Below are 19491 nucleotides of genomic sequence, written 5' to 3'. Positions count from 1 at the left end.
TGCATGTAATATGTACCTTGTTATGCATTGAATGTAATGGTCTTGAGCGTTGGCATGATTTTCTCCTGTTTTCTTTGCTCTGTGCTATCATCGCTCAATCGGTAAGATTTGACCGATCAAGCGGTGGACTTTGTGGCTATTATCTGTTTTTGAAAAAGGGTGCTGTCTCGATCGGTTGAATCTTACCGATCGAGCGGTGATGGATTTTATTTCGGGCAGAAAGTTTGTAACTTTTGGCTCGCTCGATCGGTTGAATTCTACCGATCGAGCGAGGCACCTTTAAAAAAATTTATTATTGCTTTTAATCTTGGATCTTGTATGCTTAATTATGGTTTAATCCAAGATTAGATGTTTAGAACCGAGGTCTCACATTAATGACTAGCTCAATGGTACCAGGGATCAGAAAACTTTGTACTTAAGTCTGGAGGTACAAGGTTCGATCCCTGGGAAGAGCAAAAACTCCCCTAACCAGGTGGAAAGAAGGCCATGAGTTAGAAAATGGTTGCGGGCCCCCTGAGCTGTGAAGGGACGCACCCGAAACATTACAAAAAAGGGCGCCCTTTTTTGTAATGGTCCGGGTACGTCCCTTCACAGCTCAGGGGGCCCGCAACCATTTTGCTACTCATGGCCTTCTCCCCTGGGAGGAAAAAAAACTCCCCTAGCCAGGTAGGGAGAAGGCCATGAGTAGCAAAATGGTTTCGGGCCCCCTGAGCTGTGAAGGGACGTACCCGAACCATTACAATTAAACCTATTCAAATATTGACGGATTAATTTTTATAATTCTAATCAAACTCAAATGCATTAGGAACTATGAGAATTCAGTTTGCACCTAAAACCGCACGATGAAATTGAATACTATTTATAGTCAATTTTACCACGTGTTAATTATTAGAGTGATCGAAATCAATTCCTCATCTGTTGACTCGAAATCGATTACCATGCAAGCAAACAATTGGCCAGATCATTCACAAGACAGATATAATCTAATAATCAACAACATAAAACCAAATCTGAAAAATCCCAAACAAACATCCAAGTTTTCTACATAGATTTGTCCGGCCCAATCACGTGATCTTGATTGAAAAAAATCTAATCAATAATTGAAAACAAAATTCAAACAAGTTTAATAATCAAAAGAGAAGAAAGGAAGAAAAACTCGATTGGAGCGTTCTTCAATCTCCAAGCTTCCGCCTAGCGCCTCTTCTATCTACATTCAATCTCCCCTCAAATCTTCTCTCTAATATTCTATTTATATGACTTGAAAAGCCCACAAAATAAAGCCCGCAAAATCCAAACTTTAAATTTCCGAAAAAATATTTTTTTCTGCACGTCGGGCGCACTCGAGCGCGCAATTTTCTGCCCAAAACATTTTTTTGGCACAGACTCGGTGCCTAGGAGCCGAAAACTGGCGCCTAGGTGCCTGATTTTTCTTCACAACGGCAGTTTTCTTGAAAAACAAAATCATATCTTGAGTTATAGCTGTCGGATTGAGCTGGAATTTAGACAGCAGCTTCAAAACATCTTGAAATTTGATTTGAACAGTGGAGATCAGATTTTAATCTCTCTATCATTAAAAATGAATTTTTTACCATGGCTTCTCCGTATTTCATTCTCGCGGCTCTTCTCTTGCCCCAAAATCTTGATTTCTTCACAAATTCCTACAAATATCAACCCGGAGAGTGAAATGCACACATGAAATAAATTATAAATAAAATATGTAAAAACACACATTAAACCATACGAATGCATGCAAAATAAACATAAAAATAACATAAAATAATGCACACAAAATGCACTTATCAACAGCCTCCATGCGCTTCTCCTCGGTGTAGTGAAACACACGAAAACGGCTCTCCATCCGCTCCAGCTAGTTCTCTGCATCCTCTGAAGTCTCGCCTTCCACTAATGCTTAGGTCTCATCTGCACAAACTTGTGCATGTCAAAGCGACGGTGTCCATCATGGTTAGAGTCGTCAATTTTGGTTAGGCCCGTCGGATCGACCCACCCCGCCACACAATTTATGTGGGTTGACCCGTCTGACAGCTCTAATCATGTGGTGATGATGGTGCTCACGATTGCCTTCGTCTCCTTAGCGTCCTCCAACGCTCCCGTGACTCTCATCGCCAATGTTTTTCATTTCTACAAAAGGATAACATATATTAACCTCGAGACTGTTTGACCTAAATCCCAAAAATCTCAAGCATGCTCTGATACCATAAATGCAGTGACCCACTCCGAAATCACCTAGTAATCATACTAAGGCATGCAATTAAAACTTAAAAAATAATAATCATTAAACAACGAAAAATAACTCAGTACAACCAAATAACCTGTGGAATACAACCAGCCCTTAAAAACCAACAGTAAAACATTGTTTATACAACCCATCGAATAAAGTACGGAAACAAATAATCCTCAAATCGAAACCTGAAATGGAAACAACGCCAAAACCCGGACTGCTGCAACTCAACGACTGCTATCTCCTAGTCCGTCCAACCTAAGCCCTACCCCGTGGAATGAGGTGTCCAATACAAAAACCGAGAACGTGAGCGATAACGTAACAGAAGTATGAGTATACACATGCTATGAATGTTAATGCAAATGAATGGGTATCGAAAACCTATCACGGTAAAGCTCTTGCTCAATCAAGTGACGTCATAGTATGTAGTACAATGTGCCTTCGCATCAGAAGGTGGCTAACACACAAATAAATAAATTGTGGATATCGGTGTCATGATCCCGTACCAGCGTGTCCAACCATCCCCTCAAAAAATTGGGGCTAAGCGACCCCTACTACGGGTTATATCAAGGTACAGACTCAACATGATAATTTATGCAGCATAATAATCGTGACATAATATATGCACATAAAACATACCATATAACCATGCAAACATAAAACATGCCAATTTTTTTGTTTTTTAAAATTTAATGTATCCCTCTCAAAAAAAAAAAAATTTAATGTATCATAAAAAATAGAACGAGAGTAATATTATCGACTTGATAATTAATCTTTTTTTAGATATTTATTTAAAACATTTACTTCACCAACTTGATAAGTGATTTTTTTAAGATATTTTTTTTTCTTTTTCTAATAAAAAAATGATATCAAAATAAATTAATAATATTATTAGCAATAACAAATTCATTAAAAATACTAATATCGAACATAAAAAATTTAATAATATGAAAAATTAAGAAAATAATAAAGTGAAAGTATTTAATAAATATTTTATAATTAGATTTTTGTGAAGAAAAATGGTTGTATTATGATATAGGTTGTATTTTAACATATCTAAAAATTGTTATAGTAATATAGGGGTATTTTTGTACCACGTGCTTTATATTGTCAAGAAAATGCATACACAAGTGCAAGAAAACAAGCATGTCCACCAAATATCAATTTTATGTTGTGAAAAGTCGACACCCATTATTAATATTTATTTAACATGATTTTATTTATCGTCCAGTTTGTTGATAATCCGTGTTTTATTTGATTCATTACTTGATTTATGTTTATGTTTTTTTGGTTGAATAATTAATTTACAGTTCATTTTTTTTAAAAAAAAAAGAGATTGTTGCGGCATCTATGAAAATTTCGGGTCAAAAAAGTGTAGTTGTGAAATCAGTACTAGCTCAAATAGGATGTTAATTTATGCTGAAAGAAGGGTTCCAAGTTTATCAATATTAGTTCGTAGCTCTATTTTCTAAAGTGAATTGAATTAGAATTAGAATTTTGAGTCAATTGTAATACTGATAAATTGTATATTAAATTTTATTTTCGAAATTTTAAATTTTGATTGATTTATAATATTGAAAATTTGTATATTAAATTTAATTTTTTTTGTTTTTTATCTTAAAAAAGACAATGGCTATTCACTGTTGTCGTAGATAGTTTAAAACTGTTGTTGAAGAACCTGTTGTTAAAAAGACACATTCAAATTTTAAAGGAAAAGACAAAGATTTTTCACTGTTGTAAAACTGTTGTCTTTGCCTGGAGCATCCTCTTTAACAACGCGGTTTTTAACAACAGTTTTAAACTACCTACGACAACGGTTTTTCGCCGTTGTTGTTAGGATTTTTTCTTGTAGTGCATGCAAAGTTTATAAAAAAAAATTAAGGGTGAATATGCCTATTAAATTTTCACATGGGAGAAGCGTTTATTTTCAATTTTTTACAGGGGTGTCTGATGTAAAAAAAAAATCATATTATACATAAAAAAAATCTGCCTTTAGACAAAACATGACAACATCGTTTTTTTTTTTTTTTTCCAAAATTGCTCTTATATAATATATATTACTTTTTTATTTTTTTTTCTTTTGGCTATTTTTTTTACTTTCAATTTTGACATTTCAAATGCAATTTAGCCTCTCGATAATTTTTACAATTATAATATTACTTTTATTTGAATATAAATAAAATTAATTATAAAATATTGTATAAATACGCAACGCATACCACATTACACTAGTATATATAAATAATCTTCTTATTAGACAAAAGAGGATACCATCTTGTTTTTGCCAAAATTGCACATATAAGATATATATATATATATATATATATTACACTTTTAATTTTTTTTTGTTTTTTTATTTCAATATTTTAAATAGCAGTTTAGTCTCTCGATAAATTTTAAAACTATAATATTACTCCTATTTGAATATAAATCAAATTAATTTTTTAAAAATTATATAAGCACGCAATGTGTGTGTCAATACACTAGTATTTAATTAAAATTTTGTTTCATTTAAACCCGATTCTTAATTAATTTGGTAAAATCCATAATGAAATTATGATAATACCCATTATTTCCTTTTGACACCCAAAAAAAATTATTTTTATAAGTAATTTCACCTCCATTATCTTAAAATATTTTTTTAAAACAATCCTCAATTTTATCTTTATATTTATTTAAAAATTAAGTTATATATTTATCTATATTTTAAAATGAGAAAATAGTTTTTTCTCCACAAACTTGTTCAATTTTGCGTTTAATCCACTAAGTTTTTAAAGTTTAGTTTTAATTGTTATACAAACTTTTAATTTTTGACTATTTTGATCCAATTGACTATGTGACACTGGAAACTACTGACATAACACCGAAAAAGAATGATGTGGCATCGAAAAATATTTACTTATCAAGCTGTCACTTCAACATTTCGACTAAAATAGCAAAAAAATAAATTTAACGTATCAATTACAAAAATAAATTTAAAAAATTAATTCAAACAAAAATAGACAAGTTAATGGACCAAAAAAATCATTAATTTTAAATTTTTTTAGATAATTCATTGTTCCTAATATAAAAATATAGAAAAAAATATTCATTTGAAAATAACAAAAAAATTTATGTCTTGGTAAATATTCAACTAGATGTACGTAGAAAGACAATAGTTTAGATAAAATTTTATATACGAATTCCTTTAGTTTTTTTATTATATTGTTAGCATGAATTCTCTAGTTTGAAGATTAGTTTTATGTTGAATCTAAAAAGATTAGACAAATTTTTAAATCATTATATTACATATGGAAGCTAATTTATAATAAAATTTATTAATTAATATATATATATATATAAATAATAAGAAAGCATTTAAACTTTAAGACTATTTTTTTATTTAGATGATAATGTTGAGATTAAAATTAATTTGAAAGACAATAATAATATCATTATTTTTTAACTTTAATTATTATTATTAGTGCAAATTGCTCAAAAATCCCCAATGTAAACATGTTTTGCTCTGCACTCCCTAACCACTTTTTTGTACCACATTTTTTGTTAATTTGTACCACATCTTGTATGATTTTGTACCAAATCTTGTATTGTTTTGTACCACATTTTATGACTAGGGACCCTAAAGTAAAACATGTCTTTATTTAGGTATTTTTAAGCAAATTACCCTTATTATTATTATTTGACAAGATTCAACAATATGAATTACTCAAGTTATATATTATAATATTAGAACTTGACTAAATCATACTGTTGAATCTTTCATGTGTGATGTGACAATGAGTTGGTTCACTAGAAATTTAGATCTCGAGCTGTGCCATGTCGGATTAATTAAAGGACTTTGTGGATAATATTGATATAATCGTATTAATATGAAATAATTCGAATAAATTGTAACTGAATGCAAAGATATAAATATTTTTATTCCAAAGAGAAAATTAATTTCCAAATCCTAACTAAAAGCCAAAAACACCTAAAATCCACAGCCTAAATAAATAAAGCAATAAAAAGAAGAAATGTTATTTTTCTTTGAAAATCAAGCCTCATGCATGGACATAATGTCTGTCAGCACCTTGAGCTCCAGCGTGACCATGCGGCGGCCAGAAAGGACCAGGGAATGGCCAGTTTGGCGGCATATGGAAGCCACCGGCAGGCATCGGGGGGAGAGTTAAAGGCGGCCAATGTGGTGGCTTGAAGCCGCCGGCGGGTAGCGGCGGGAGAGTGAAAGGAAATTGAGGAGGCCATTGTGGTGGCTTGAAGCCACCGGCGGGTAGCGGCGGGAGGGTGAAAGGAAATTGAGGAGGCCATTGTGGTGGCTTGAAGCCACCGGCGGGTAGCGGCGGGAGGGTGAAAGGAAATTGAGGAGGCCATTGTGGTGGCTTGAAGCCACCGGCGGGTAGCGGCGGGAGGGTGAAAGGAAATTGAGGAGGCCAATGGAAACCACCAGAGGGCAGCGGGGGAAGGGTGAATGGAAAATGTGGGGGTTGTGAGCCAAAGAAACAGTCTACGTCTTTTCCGGGTTTCATTTCTTCATTGGCATGTTTAACTGCACCGTTGTTCACGGCGGCGGTGTGGGTGGCACGAGTAGCCGAGAGAAAAGCAGAGAGGCATAGGAGAGTTAGGAGAACAATGGAGGAGCTTCTTTCCGCCATTGTAGTCATGTAAGTTGATGTGAAAAATCATGGGTTCAAGGCGTTAATTTATAATAGAGATTTCACTAATCTCTTGTAGTTTCTGATAATGATAAATGTCGAGTATTTCGAATTTAATCTTCAAAACAAATTCATCATGGATTGGATTTGGGAAGATAGGATAGGATAGCATAGCAATTTTGCATTTGTTTCAGCTTATGATATATATGATTATAGGAGGTTAACACTAGTGTAGTTTGAACCTTCTTATCAGATGCCTCACCCTAGCTCAAACTAATCCATCACATCACTTAATTTAAAAATTAAAAAAAAAAAAAAAAAAAGTCCCTCATCACACAAAACTCTGAAAAACTATACTATTGAAGATTGGATGTTCGCCATGCAGCTATAACAAATAAAGAAGTTAAAAAAAAAAAAAAAACTTTCATTAATTTTATAGCCGTATCACGTATAAAAACTTCACCTTTGAGAAGCCCTTGAAACTTTTCATCCATGCATAAATTTCTTACCTCGGACCAGAGAGCTCCATGGCTTGAGCAAGCAATGAAGAATCATCAGTGAGGTCCGAAAATCTTTCGGAAGAGGAGAGCTCCAATGTTCTAAACTTGTTTGGTTCTAATGATCTCTGAGATGCTGCTTCCCATCTCTCAGCAAGTCCATCTCCTTCTAGCATACGAACCACTTCAGACATTTTGGGCCTCAGCCCCGGTAGATACTGAGTGCACAAGAGAGCCACTTTAACCATTTCTTCTAGCTCAATTCTGTCATAGTTGTTCTTCAAGTCTTTATCAACCAGTGTATCTAGCTTCTTTTCTTGATGAAGTTTCCTTACCTGAAAACCATAGTTAGAACTTTTGAATTTGAGTGGGCAGGTATGTGTCTTACTATGTTACTAACCCAATCAAGAACTGCTCCTTTCTGACTGGCCGATTTGCTGAACTCTAGTGCTCTTTGTCCTGTGATCAGTTCAAGAAGAAGGATTCCAAATCCAAACACATCTGTTTTCTCAGAAGATTGGCCAGTTGACAGATACTCGGGGGCTATATGCCCCACGGTGCCACGTACAGCAGTCGTAACATGCGAATCTTGATGATCCAAAAGCTTCGCCAATCCGAAATCTCCCACCACTGCCTCACAATAGTCATCAAGAAGTATATTTGCAGCCTTGACGTCTCTGTGAATAATCTTCGGATCACACTGCTCGTGGAGATACAAAAGTCCCCTCGAAGCTCCCAAGGCAATCCGCTTTCTTGTGGCCCAGTCCAATACCGGTTTCGCTGTTTGAGGTGAAATTGCCGACATAAGCAGAGTCCACACAAAAGGCGTTATGATAAATTTGAAAATTTACCTTTGAGACGCGAAGCAACACTTCCATTCACCATGTAAGGGTATACTAGGAGCTTTTCTGTTGGCGTCATGCAAAAACCATACAATTTGAGGAGATTCCGATGAACTGCTAGGCTAATCATCTCAACTTCAGTCTGAAATTGTCTTTCTCCACCCGCGGCGCCTCCATCTTTAAGCCTTTTGACGGCCACAGCAGTTCCATCTAGTAGACATCCTTTATATACATTTCCAAATCCACCTTTTCCCAGAATGTTTTTACTACTAAAATTGTTGGTAGCAGTTTGCAGTTCCCTAAACTGAAACCTCCTTAAATTTCCTAGTGAAACTTCCTCATGTAGTCTGTCTGAAAATTTCGAGTGTGCACATAATATCAGTTCAAAAAGAAAGAACAAGAGATGTGATCAATTTAAGTAACAAAGACCAGCTTGTATATTATACAGACCATTAATATCGAAGAATTCTTGTTGCTTTTTCCGGTGTCTGGTCCACAAAAACAGCCCAAATCCTAGGATTATCAGACATAGGCAACCGAGGCTGGTTCCGAACACGATGGCGAGAGTGCGATGTTTTGATTTTGCAGAAGTAACAGCAGCTTGAAAGAATAAAAATCAACATCAGGATAAATATTATGGCATGCACAAGGAAGAAACAAGAATCAGAAATTTGAAGTTTCTTGCATACTTTGGGAGGTGTTCAAGGCCATAGACATAGGAATCAATGTTATTCCACTACACTGTGGTTCTGATCCTGTCTCACATATAGAGGGGTTCCCAATTACACTGCAGAAACACCACAAGTTAATTAATTAAATTAATTAATTAACAATCTGCTTTCATTTTAATAAAACATGAATTTGGGTAATAGATTACTTGAATGTCTTGTAAAGGAATCTAGGAACGGGTCCACTCAAGTTATTGTAAGACAAATCCCTGGAACAAGAAGGAATTTTTAGTCCCTGAGAAGTGGCAAAGACAGAGAAGAGAATTACGTACAGTAAAGAAAGTTGTGTCATATTGGCAAGTGACGTAGGAATTTCGCCAGATAGACTGTTGTTGTTGAGCCTCCTGATTCATCGAAACAAATCTTGTGAGACTCAAGAAATTTCGAATTAATATAATGGTGATTAAATTTAGAGGATGAAGTACTCACATGTATTGAAGGTTTTTCAAGTGTCCCAAACAAGGAGGAATGATGCCGTTGAACAAGTTACTTGAAAGATCGAGTGTTTGAAGTTTTGTGAGTCGTCCAAGTTCAGTAGGGATAGGTCCTGTAATGTTATTATTCTGCATAAGTCTGCAAAAATCCCATTCCGGCCATTACATTTATTTGAAAAACAGCAGCTAGTGACGACAGAAAATAGTCCTTCAATTACACTTACATAATCTGAAGATTTGTTAAATTCCCAATACTTGGTGATAAAGTACCAGACAAATTCTGACTTGGAGTACCTCTGCAAAATGTAATCAATCTCCCTATAAAATCGATTCTAAATCCTCAAGAAATGCAAATTAAATTAAAGAACAACTGCGCCTTACATTCCAATAACAAGACTTTCGGAAGAACAAGTGACCATAGTCCAACTACATGGATCGACTGCATCCCCATCCCAGTTTTCAAGAACACCATGGGGATCCCTCAATGCAGATTTTATCCCCATCAAAGCTTGAACTGATTAAATGCACAACAGCCCAGATAAGAATTTAAAAACAAAATCCTTTTCAATCTACCCAAAACATGTAAATTTCGGAGGCCATTTTAATTACCTTCAAAGTTAACACCTTTGGGAGAGAGCAAACCCATAGAAGAGCTGCAAACAGATAGATAAATGAAGGCAAAAAATGCTGCTTCTCTCTCTCTTCTCATTCCCATTGATAAATAGATACAACAAGAACTCCAAAGAAGATAAAAAAAAAAATTAATAATTATGATTGAGAGTTGGCCTTCAAATATCTATATTTTGAGTAGTATGAAATCATCTGCAGATCGGGGCAGGAAGTTAATTGATTTCTATATGGCAGTGATTCATTTTTCTCAGTTTGTCAGTTGAAGAAAAGTTATTTAGGCTTTTGTGCATAAAGAAGCTAGCTAGCATGCCTGTCATGGCCTCACGGGCCATAAACTTGTCAAGAAAAAGAATATTTTACAACCAAACATGGGGGGGTTAATTCCTGGGTTCTCGTCTGTAATCATGCATTCACCAAGAAAAATACACAATCACGCTTATTACCGATCCCATAGGCAAGGCAGTAGCTTTTATTTTATTGGGGGGCCCTTTCTTTCTTTAATGGGAAAAAATAAAAAAATATGAAGTTTTTTCAGCTCTACAGCCATTGTCCCTCTTATTCAACTAAACTAAAATATATTTTTATTTTTTTAGAGGCAAAAATATATTTTTATTTTTGATACCCCATGAATGGGTCCATCACATGTTTAGGCCCAATTGGAGTCCACAGCCAAGGAACAAGGTCCGAGTCCAGGTCTAAGTTGTAAGATGGGCCCATGGCGGTAGGTGGTCGAGGAAAGACATTTTGGAGTTGGAGTGGGAGTGGGAGTTGGAGTTGAGGATGAGCTAAGAATGGAGGAGTAGAGGGAGGTAGAAAGGTGATGAGGTGAGGTGTGGTTGAGCCTAGGAGTTGAGGATGACGATGGCGGAGGACAGTAGCTAGGGTTGAGCATACCTGAGGTGGGTGAGCTCTTAGCCTAAGATTCGTCTCAAGGGCAAGACCTCTTAGTTTCAGTCTCATCTCAAGGGCGAGCCTCGGATGAACAAGCGCGTGAGTCTCACTCACGTGGTCCCCTATCTTCTACTCTATAAATACCGGATTTGCTCACTTCATTTGCAACTCATTACTTTCATTTTTGAGGGACGCCCAAGCTCTCCTCTTCAATCATATATTTCCGACTCTGACTTGAGCGTCGGAAGGGGTACGCCGAGACACTCTCTCGGCCCCCTCTAAGACTTTTTGCTTGGTTTCAGGTTCGCCTACGGACTGGGAGCTTTGGGCTTAGGTTGGAATCGGGTTTAAGGATGTGGGGGCGAGGGTGAGATGGGCGAAGGCTGTGAGGGATGTGAGGATGCGAGGGCTGCCGAGGAGGTGCGGGCGAGGGCTGGAAACTGGGTGAAAAAATTGGGGCGAGAGGGTGGTGGGGGCGAGACGAGCTGGGGCGGAGGGTCGAGGCTAGGCTTGGCAGGGCGAGGGTGAAGAAGGTGCAAGGGGCGAGGGTGCATGCTGGGGCGAGGCGAGCAAGGGGAGAGGGTGAATGCAAGAGGCGAGGGTGAATGCTGGGTCGAGAATGAAAATTTCAATTTTCTACTGAGGCTATGTCTAGTATAGGAGTTAGTGATGATGGGTAAAAATTTCAATTTTCTACTGAGGTTATACTTAGTAAAGGAGTTAGTAATGATTGATGAATGAGATAGCATATAAACAAACATTTAAGTATTCTTGAATGAAGCCAATGGTCAAGCAGTTGGTGAGGTGGCTAGAGAAGAGAAGATAGTTGAGATCGAAATGATGCGGACAAGGGTAGGAGGGCGAGGATGGTAAGGGTTGACGAAGGATTGGAAACAATGGTGTAAGCTATGTCATAAGAGGTGGGCAAGGGTGAAGGCGATGGGGTTGAGGCTGGCCAAAGATTAAGGAATCAAAAGATTTCTAAAGAAGGATGACGAAATATACATCTCAGACTCTGCTTAAAAATTTTAAAATCCAGATCTTGGCTATGGAACTCAAACAATCGAGTTTTGAACTTGCGATTTAACTCGACTTGAGAGGGGGAGACTGGTGATAACCCATGAATGGGTCCATCACATGTTTAGGCCCAATTGGAGTCCACATCCAAGGAACAAGGTCCGAGTCCAGGTCTAAGTTATAAGATGGGCCCATGGCGGTAGGTGGTCGAGCCGAGACATGTTCGAGTTGGAGTAGAAGTGGGAGTTGGAGATGAGCCTAAGAATGGAGGAGTTGTAGCGACCTAACCCGGATCCACTACCTAATCATAGTTAAGAGCATAATTAAGCATGCATTAAATAAATCGCTGCGGAAGACTTAAATAAAAGCAGACCGGCAGAATACAACCGGTTAAACAAATTCGATTATACAACCCAATCGAATAAATAAGCCTAAAGGGAAAAAACCTACAGCTAATCCTGCTGTCTTCACTGGTCACTGGCTACTCCAAGCTCCTGGTGCTCGATCCTGCACCTACACCTGCCCCGTCAAATATGGTGTCCAGATACACAGAAAAGACTGGACATGAGCTCTAAGCTCAATACGAAAGCACGGGTTAAACATACAAACATGATGAATGAAAATGACAGGGTATTCATATCTGGGATAACTATATACAACTTCTCAGTAATGGCGCCTAGGACATGAGTGGTACAACCCGGGAAGCAAACCCTGCGTACACTGCTAATTCCTAACGGACATAGACCATGTCTTCCAGATTCCAGTGCAGGCTAACCCGTCGATCGCGAGACGCTCGACATCAACCGTCCGAATAGGGCTGAGCGGCCCTACATGGCTCATCTCAAAAGATGGACAAGCACAATATGATATGCACATGCAGCATTATAATATGACACACAAATGCAACATATAAGCATGCAAAACCCGCTGGCTATCTCAGTCAGTACTTACGTACCTTTCTAAGGCAGACTCCTAGCAGTCCCACTCTAGGTTCCAAGTCTATCATCAACTCTACAATGAAATTACTCATGCATAATTAATTAAGCTCTAAAACCCTTAACTAAGCTATTGCATATTCCTAAATAATTTAAGGAGACCATAGCTATACATGCGTCCGTCGTCAGCCCGCTGATGAAAATTGCCTCAAAACTAGGCCACAGCTCCGCTACGACGCCTGGATCGCTATGCCACTTTCGGAATCCCAAAAGGACGCATAGATCTCCCTAGATCTGAGTTAGAAGGCCTAAAAACGAGAGAGAAGAGAGGAGAGGTGCGAGTTGAAATGAACCCTCGGACCCTCTATTTATAGACACAGAATGAAACGTCCGTTCTCCATCGTTGCGTCCGTTCCGCCTGACGAACATTGCATCTGTTCCTCTTCGTTGCTTCCAATGTCCCATCACGTGCGTAAGCAATGACGTCATCTTGCTAACGTCACGGATGACATCAGTAGGCCAGAATGTTGCTTCGGATCATGAACGTTGCTTCCATTCCTAGTCATCCTTCCGACCATTTTCGATAATTCTGAATAGATTTCTGAAGTCCGTTAACCCATTTGAAATTTTCTTAATCATGTTTTACTTAATCTAAACATGAATATACAATTAATTTCACATTAATCGCTAATTTTTGGATACGGGTCACTACATTTTCCCCCCCCTTAAAAGATTTCGTCCTCGAAATCTAGGGTAAAACCTCGAGAACGTATTAAAAACCTTTGCTCGAGTGTCTGGTCGAAATATCTCCCAACACACTCAGACTCTTGTCGAATTCCCTGTAAGCTCCATTAATGCTGAACCGCATTAACATTTTTCCAACTGAAGATTACTGTGCTACTGGTCGACAGTCGAACTCCTCTGGCACTAGCGTATTGCAATACTGATACATCTTCCATTCGGACCACGATCTCCCTGATCACGAAGGATACAAACACTCGCTTGATCGAGATCATCATCCCAAAGGAAATCTTAGACTGATGAAGACCAAGTCATAACCGGACTAGCTTACGACATTCGTCGAATCACCAAACTAGATCTAACCATCCAATGGTTCCAAAAAGCTCTCGATGTCTAACACCTATAGTGAGAAAACACCATTACCCACACTGTGCTGACACAATAAATCCCGAATTTCTTCTCAAGAGAATCTAGTTGCCACAAAGTCATACTTCAACATAACTGCTTATCACAATTCCCAGACTATTCATCCTTCCCATGCCCTACCGAAGCAAATGAGTTTCCCAAGCAATACTGGGAATTCAATCTATCATGTCCAGTGCGAATCATAGTTCACGTTTCTTAGTATAACTCAACACTATGCCTTGATGAAAACCATCATTGCTCGCCAATAATGACGCTAAGTCATCTCTTAACCATTGGCCTGTGGAACCACGCATACACTGCAATGGAAATCATCACGCCTATGATGTTCTACATCATCTCGACCATAGGTTATTCACCTCATGAATTCAATCGATGGACATCCTCTTGATAGTTATACATACTCGCAATCACTGTACGATCATCAAAACTAAGGCAAGCTTTCACCAATATGCTTGACTGGGACATTCCACAGTGCACAGACATATGGAAATGCTTCCTACTCTGCCTCAAAATCTCGAAAATCACTTGCGCTTAGTATTACTCATCACAGAGTCTCGGATGATACCATCATTGCTCGTCCCAACCTCCAAAGGTTGAATATAAAGATCCTGGAAACTAAATCCCAACGGATTCTCGTCAAATCACTCCTTTGCTGAACGCATCAGCCTTAGCACTGAAAAGACGAAGATTCCCGGCGAACAAATCATCCATGGAAAATCGAAATCTTACGAAGTCTTCTAATCCAACATCAAATCTATTTGACTACTAAGTCGATCAACGACAGCCTCGATCATCTCAATGACCTCACGCACTACACGCTGAAAATTAGTGACACACTCTGTTGGATCTCGAGAACTAGATCCCAGCTAATGTCACACCTCACGATCAGACAACTGATGTCCATACGAGTACAAAATTCTCCTTGGATCTCTAACCCAACGGTATACTAGGACATTATCACAAGAACACTATCCGATGAGCTACCAATTCCTTCGCTTGTTTCTCCTGTCAAGTTAACATCTAACTTGACCATACAAGTCAATTGTAGTCTTTCCCGATTAGCAGAAATCTCCAAATATTCATCTCTGGCAATCCTAGAGACTCTAAATCATCCAAATTACCGAATGCTCTGAGATTGTACCAAGTACTCATCTCCTAAGCACTAATCGAAAAATACTACTCCAAGTATTTCTTAATTGTCACACTCGATCATCACTGATTGGTTCGACCAATCGAACTCATCGATCTACTTAAGCTCGCACTCATCAGATCAGACCATCACTGATCATTTATCCTACATGGCTCAGTAAAAATCCATGACTCAGCTGCCACAGAGAACTATTCCCAAACACCTAGGAAAATCGAATGACTGTATCGGATGTCTCACATCCATTCCTGACGGTATCAAATAACAGTACATAAGTAGTTTACTTGGCACAAGCCCTGCGCCATTCCAGCACTACTAATCGCTGTCTTGTTCACCCCAGGCAAACACCAAGACGAACTAAGCCCAAGAAATGCTCGCGATCTATCAACCTAGACCATTTCCATCCCATGAAAAATCCTACGCTCAACCTCTAAAAATATTAAACAGTACTTAGCGCAACCATTGTACTCACTATCCTTGCCTCGTTCATTCAGGATGAACATCACGATTCGTCGAGTCCAAGAATCATAACTAACGAATCCCAAAGATTCTCAAAATCTTCGGACACACTCCTAATTATATCCCTTGCTAAGATTGTGCAACAATTCAAGACTGAGGTAGCTTACCACGATAACCCACCTGGACAATCACCAAGGCTTCATGGGTATAAGCCACGCTTCTCTCTCATCTCAAATAGTCCTGTACAATCCTTAACATCTGATATAATCCATAAAATATGAAGTCATTCATCATAGAGTAGTCCTCGTATTCGATTCGAATTCTTAAAACAACATCTCATCCAAGTTCTTGGATGACTCCTATCACAGGAAAATTTTAACCACAACTCTGATGACAACCCCTAGCCATCGCTGGTAGAAGTCCGTCTACTTACTAGATCCACACGCCTAGCAGTAACCCAAATGTTAAAACCTATCTGCTCAGAATACACACTCGTCAAGGAAATCCCTCCAAGACTGGTTCTCACAACAGAATATTCCCACTAATATCTCTGGCACACCAGACGATATCGAACCATCGATATCAAACCTAATATCTAATCCAAGGTCATACCCTATTGTGACTGCTACCAAATCCCTAGATTGAGTAGCCTTCCCACCGCCAATCCTGAAGCACGAAGGCTCCCAGACAACCTCTGAAGTACAAAGACTCCCAGAGTAACACTGGCATAGGGTCGCGCCCCATCACGTCTAGTCATGGTCATAGTCCACAACTCTTGGCATATACTGGACCTGGCATCCTGATGAAAACCTATCATCACAAGTCTAAACCTATCAAAAGTCAGACAGCCTACTGCTCTAAGGAAACAACCTAGAACAAAGCCCAATGTTCTAAACCGAACAATATTACTATGCCTCTAGATGAACCACCTTATCACTGGCACTAACTTAGTCCTCTGACTAACTAGGTCAATCCTAAGAAAACGCCTAGACTAACCACAAGTCAAACAGTCGCATTCGGCCCACTCAAATCCCATGAGTTACAATAGTTGAACACTAATCAACTAAAACCAAGCCAACCTTCCGCACAATCATGCAATCATTCGCGAATTGCTGAATTAATAATACACGTATCATTGTTTCAAGTTATGTACAATTCTCTTTATTACAATCCCAATGTAATACAATTACAGTATTCAAAATACAATGAAATGTACAACGAACTTGAAATGATACAACCAAAGTATGATGATTCATTACAACTGAAATACTGTTTAAAACTACAACAATACAATATTTAAATCATCGTACAAGTTTTCGTTTCTTGAGCATGAAGCTTCTCATTGACACACGCATCGATACAAGCATACTCCTGCTCAAACCTCTCGGTATCTCGTCCTGCCAAGACTTCCGAAGAAATTAACTCGAGCTCGCTAACCAGCTATGCTCTGCATCAGTGCCTGTCAGTCGACCTCTTCTGCTCACAATCTACCATCAGCTTTCTTCTTCAATTCATATCATGCTTTTGAACATGAAGTTTCCCGTACGTCTACCAAAAGCATCGATATATGCGTACCGGCAAGACCATGTTCTGCATGAGTTTAATGACCTTACGCTCGAAACCTGTCATTCCTTAGGCACTCGAGGCATTCCTTGGTAAAGGTCTATCTGACAATCTCTCCAACTACGACTGGAGAATCTTCAGAGTAGTGTTATCATGGTAATGATTGTACAGATGCAAGCATCAAGTAAGTCCCAACCAATCCTCTGCCACTTCCACTGCCACTGCCTCTGGCATCTGGTACTCGATCCAAAACTAGGATCCATATTAGTAGAAATCTCGAAATCTCGGACACGATCCATCGCTCCTGTCCGCACTTGCTGGAATCCCATAAGCCAAATCTTCAGAAATCCTGCCGATGATGATAGTCTTTGGGCAATCTAATAGCCGCATCATCACCTCTTCCAAGGTCTCATCCATCCTACAAGGATAACCCAAAGTCTTAATACTATATCCCAAGTCTCTTGCATGCCGCTCTGATACCAATAAATGTAGCGACCCAACCCGGATCTACTACCTAATCAGAGTTAAGAGCATAATTAAGCATGCATTAAATAAATCGCTGCGAAAGACTTAAATAAAAGCAGACCGGCAGAATACAACCGGTTAAACAAATTCGATTATACAACTCAATCGAATAAATAAGCCTAAGGCAAAAACCTACAGCTAATCTTGCTGTCTTCACTGGTCACTGGCTACTCCAAGCTCCTGATCCTCGATCCTTTACCTACATCTGCCCCGTCGAATGTGGTGTCCAGATACACAGAAAAGACTGGACGTGAGCTCTAAGCTCAATACGAAAGCATGGGTAAAACATACAAACATGATGCATGAAAATGACAGAGTATCCATATTTGGGATAACTATATACAACTGCTCAGTAATGGCACCTAGGACATGAGTGGTACAACCCGGGGAACAAACTCTGCGTACACTGCTCATTCCTAACGGACGTAGACCGTGTCTTGCAGATACCAGTACCGGCTAACCCGTCGGTCGCGGGGCGCTCGACATCAACCGTCCGAACAGGGCTGAGCGGCCCTACATGGCTCATCTCAAAAGATGGACATGCACAATATGATATACACATGCTGCATAATAATATGGCACACAAATGCAACATATAAGCATGCAAAACCCACTGGCTATCTAAGTCAGTACTTACGTACCTTTCTAAGGCAGACTCCTAGCAGTCCCACTCTAGGTTCCAAGCCTATCATCAACTCTACAATGCAATTACCCATGCATCATTAATTAAGCTCTAAAAGCCTTAACTAAGCTATTGCATACTCCTAAATAATTTAAGGATATCATAGCTATACCTGTGTCTGTCGTTAGCCCGCTGATGACAATTGCCTCAAAACTAGGCCACAGCTCCGCTACGACGCCTGGATCGCTATGCCACTTCCGAAATCCCAAAAGGACACCTAGATCTCCCTAGATCTGAGTTAGAAGGCCTAGAAATGAGAGAGAAGAGAGGAGAGGTGCGAGTTGAAATGAACCCTCGGACCCTCTATTTATAGACACGGAACGGAACGTTCGTTCTCCATCGTTGCGTCCGTTCCGCCTGACGAACGTTGCGTCTGTTCCTATTCGTTGCTTCCGATGTCCCATCACGTGCGTAAGCAATGACATCATCTTGCTGACATCATGGATGACATCAGTAGGCCAGAACGTTGCTTCCGATCATGAACGTTGCTTCTGTTCCTGGTCACCCTTCGGGCCATTTTCGATGATTCTGAATAGATTTCTGAATTCCGTTAACCCATTTGAAATTTTTTTAATCATGTTTTACTTAGTCTAAACATGAATATACGATTAATTTCGCATTAATCGCTAATTTTTGGATACGGGTCACTACAGGAGTAGAGGGAGGTGGAAAGGTGATGAGGTGAGGTGTGGATGAGCCTGTGATGAGGTGAGGTGTGGTTGAGCCTAGAAGTTGAGGATGACGATGGCGAAGGACAGTAGCTAGGGTTGAGCATACCTGAGGTGGGTGAGCTCTTAGCCTAAGATTCGTCTCAAGGGCAAGACCTCTTAGCTTCAGCCTCGCCTCAAGAGCGAGCCTCAGATGAACAAGCGCGTGAGTCTCACTCACGTGGTCCTCTACAAAATGTGCGTGGTCCCCTACCTTCTACTCTATAAATAACGGGTTTGCTCATTTCATTTGCAACTCATTACTTTAATTTTTGAGGGGCGCCCAAGCTTTCCTCTTCACTCATATATTTTCGACTCGGACTTGAGCGTCGGATGGGCTACGCCGGGACACTCTCTCGGCTCCCTCTAACACTTTTTG

At 39.0% G+C, this 19491-nt stretch overlaps 1 protein-coding gene across 3 annotated transcripts; it reads right to left on the bottom strand.

The window, feature by feature from the left end:
* Window positions 1–1026: 1026 nt before the first annotated feature.
* LOC140886127 (protein NSP-INTERACTING KINASE 1-like) lies at window positions 1027–10437 on the bottom strand. 3 transcript variants are annotated; one of them, XM_073292635.1, is made up of 13 exons: window positions 9999–10437; window positions 9771–9903; window positions 9614–9685; window positions 9385–9528; window positions 9228–9299; window positions 9105–9164; window positions 8917–9014; window positions 8678–8827; window positions 8237–8578; window positions 7786–8165; window positions 7398–7720; window positions 1590–2139; window positions 1027–1510 (listed from the first exon to the last, which is right to left on the bottom strand). In XM_073292635.1, the coding sequence occupies exons 1-12, from the start codon at window positions 10102–10104 to the stop codon at window positions 2118–2120; spliced, it is 1902 nt and encodes a 633-aa protein (XP_073148736.1). In that variant the 5' UTR covers window positions 10105–10437; the 3' UTR covers window positions 1027–1510; window positions 1590–2117. The 3 variants fall into 3 exon arrangements, with proteins under 3 accessions (XP_073148736.1, XP_073148734.1, XP_073148735.1); XM_073292633.1 differs by having other exon boundaries at window positions 1027–1492; XM_073292634.1 differs by having other exon boundaries at window positions 1408–1447.
* Window positions 10438–19491: the final 9054 nt, after the last annotated feature.

This window comes from Henckelia pumila, chromosome 3 (genome assembly GCF_033568475.1).
Source record: "Henckelia pumila isolate YLH828 chromosome 3, ASM3356847v2, whole genome shotgun sequence".
Classification (NCBI taxonomy): Eukaryota; Viridiplantae; Streptophyta; class Magnoliopsida; order Lamiales; family Gesneriaceae; genus Henckelia; species Henckelia pumila.
This window is presented reverse-complemented; position numbering and strand designations above follow the sequence as displayed.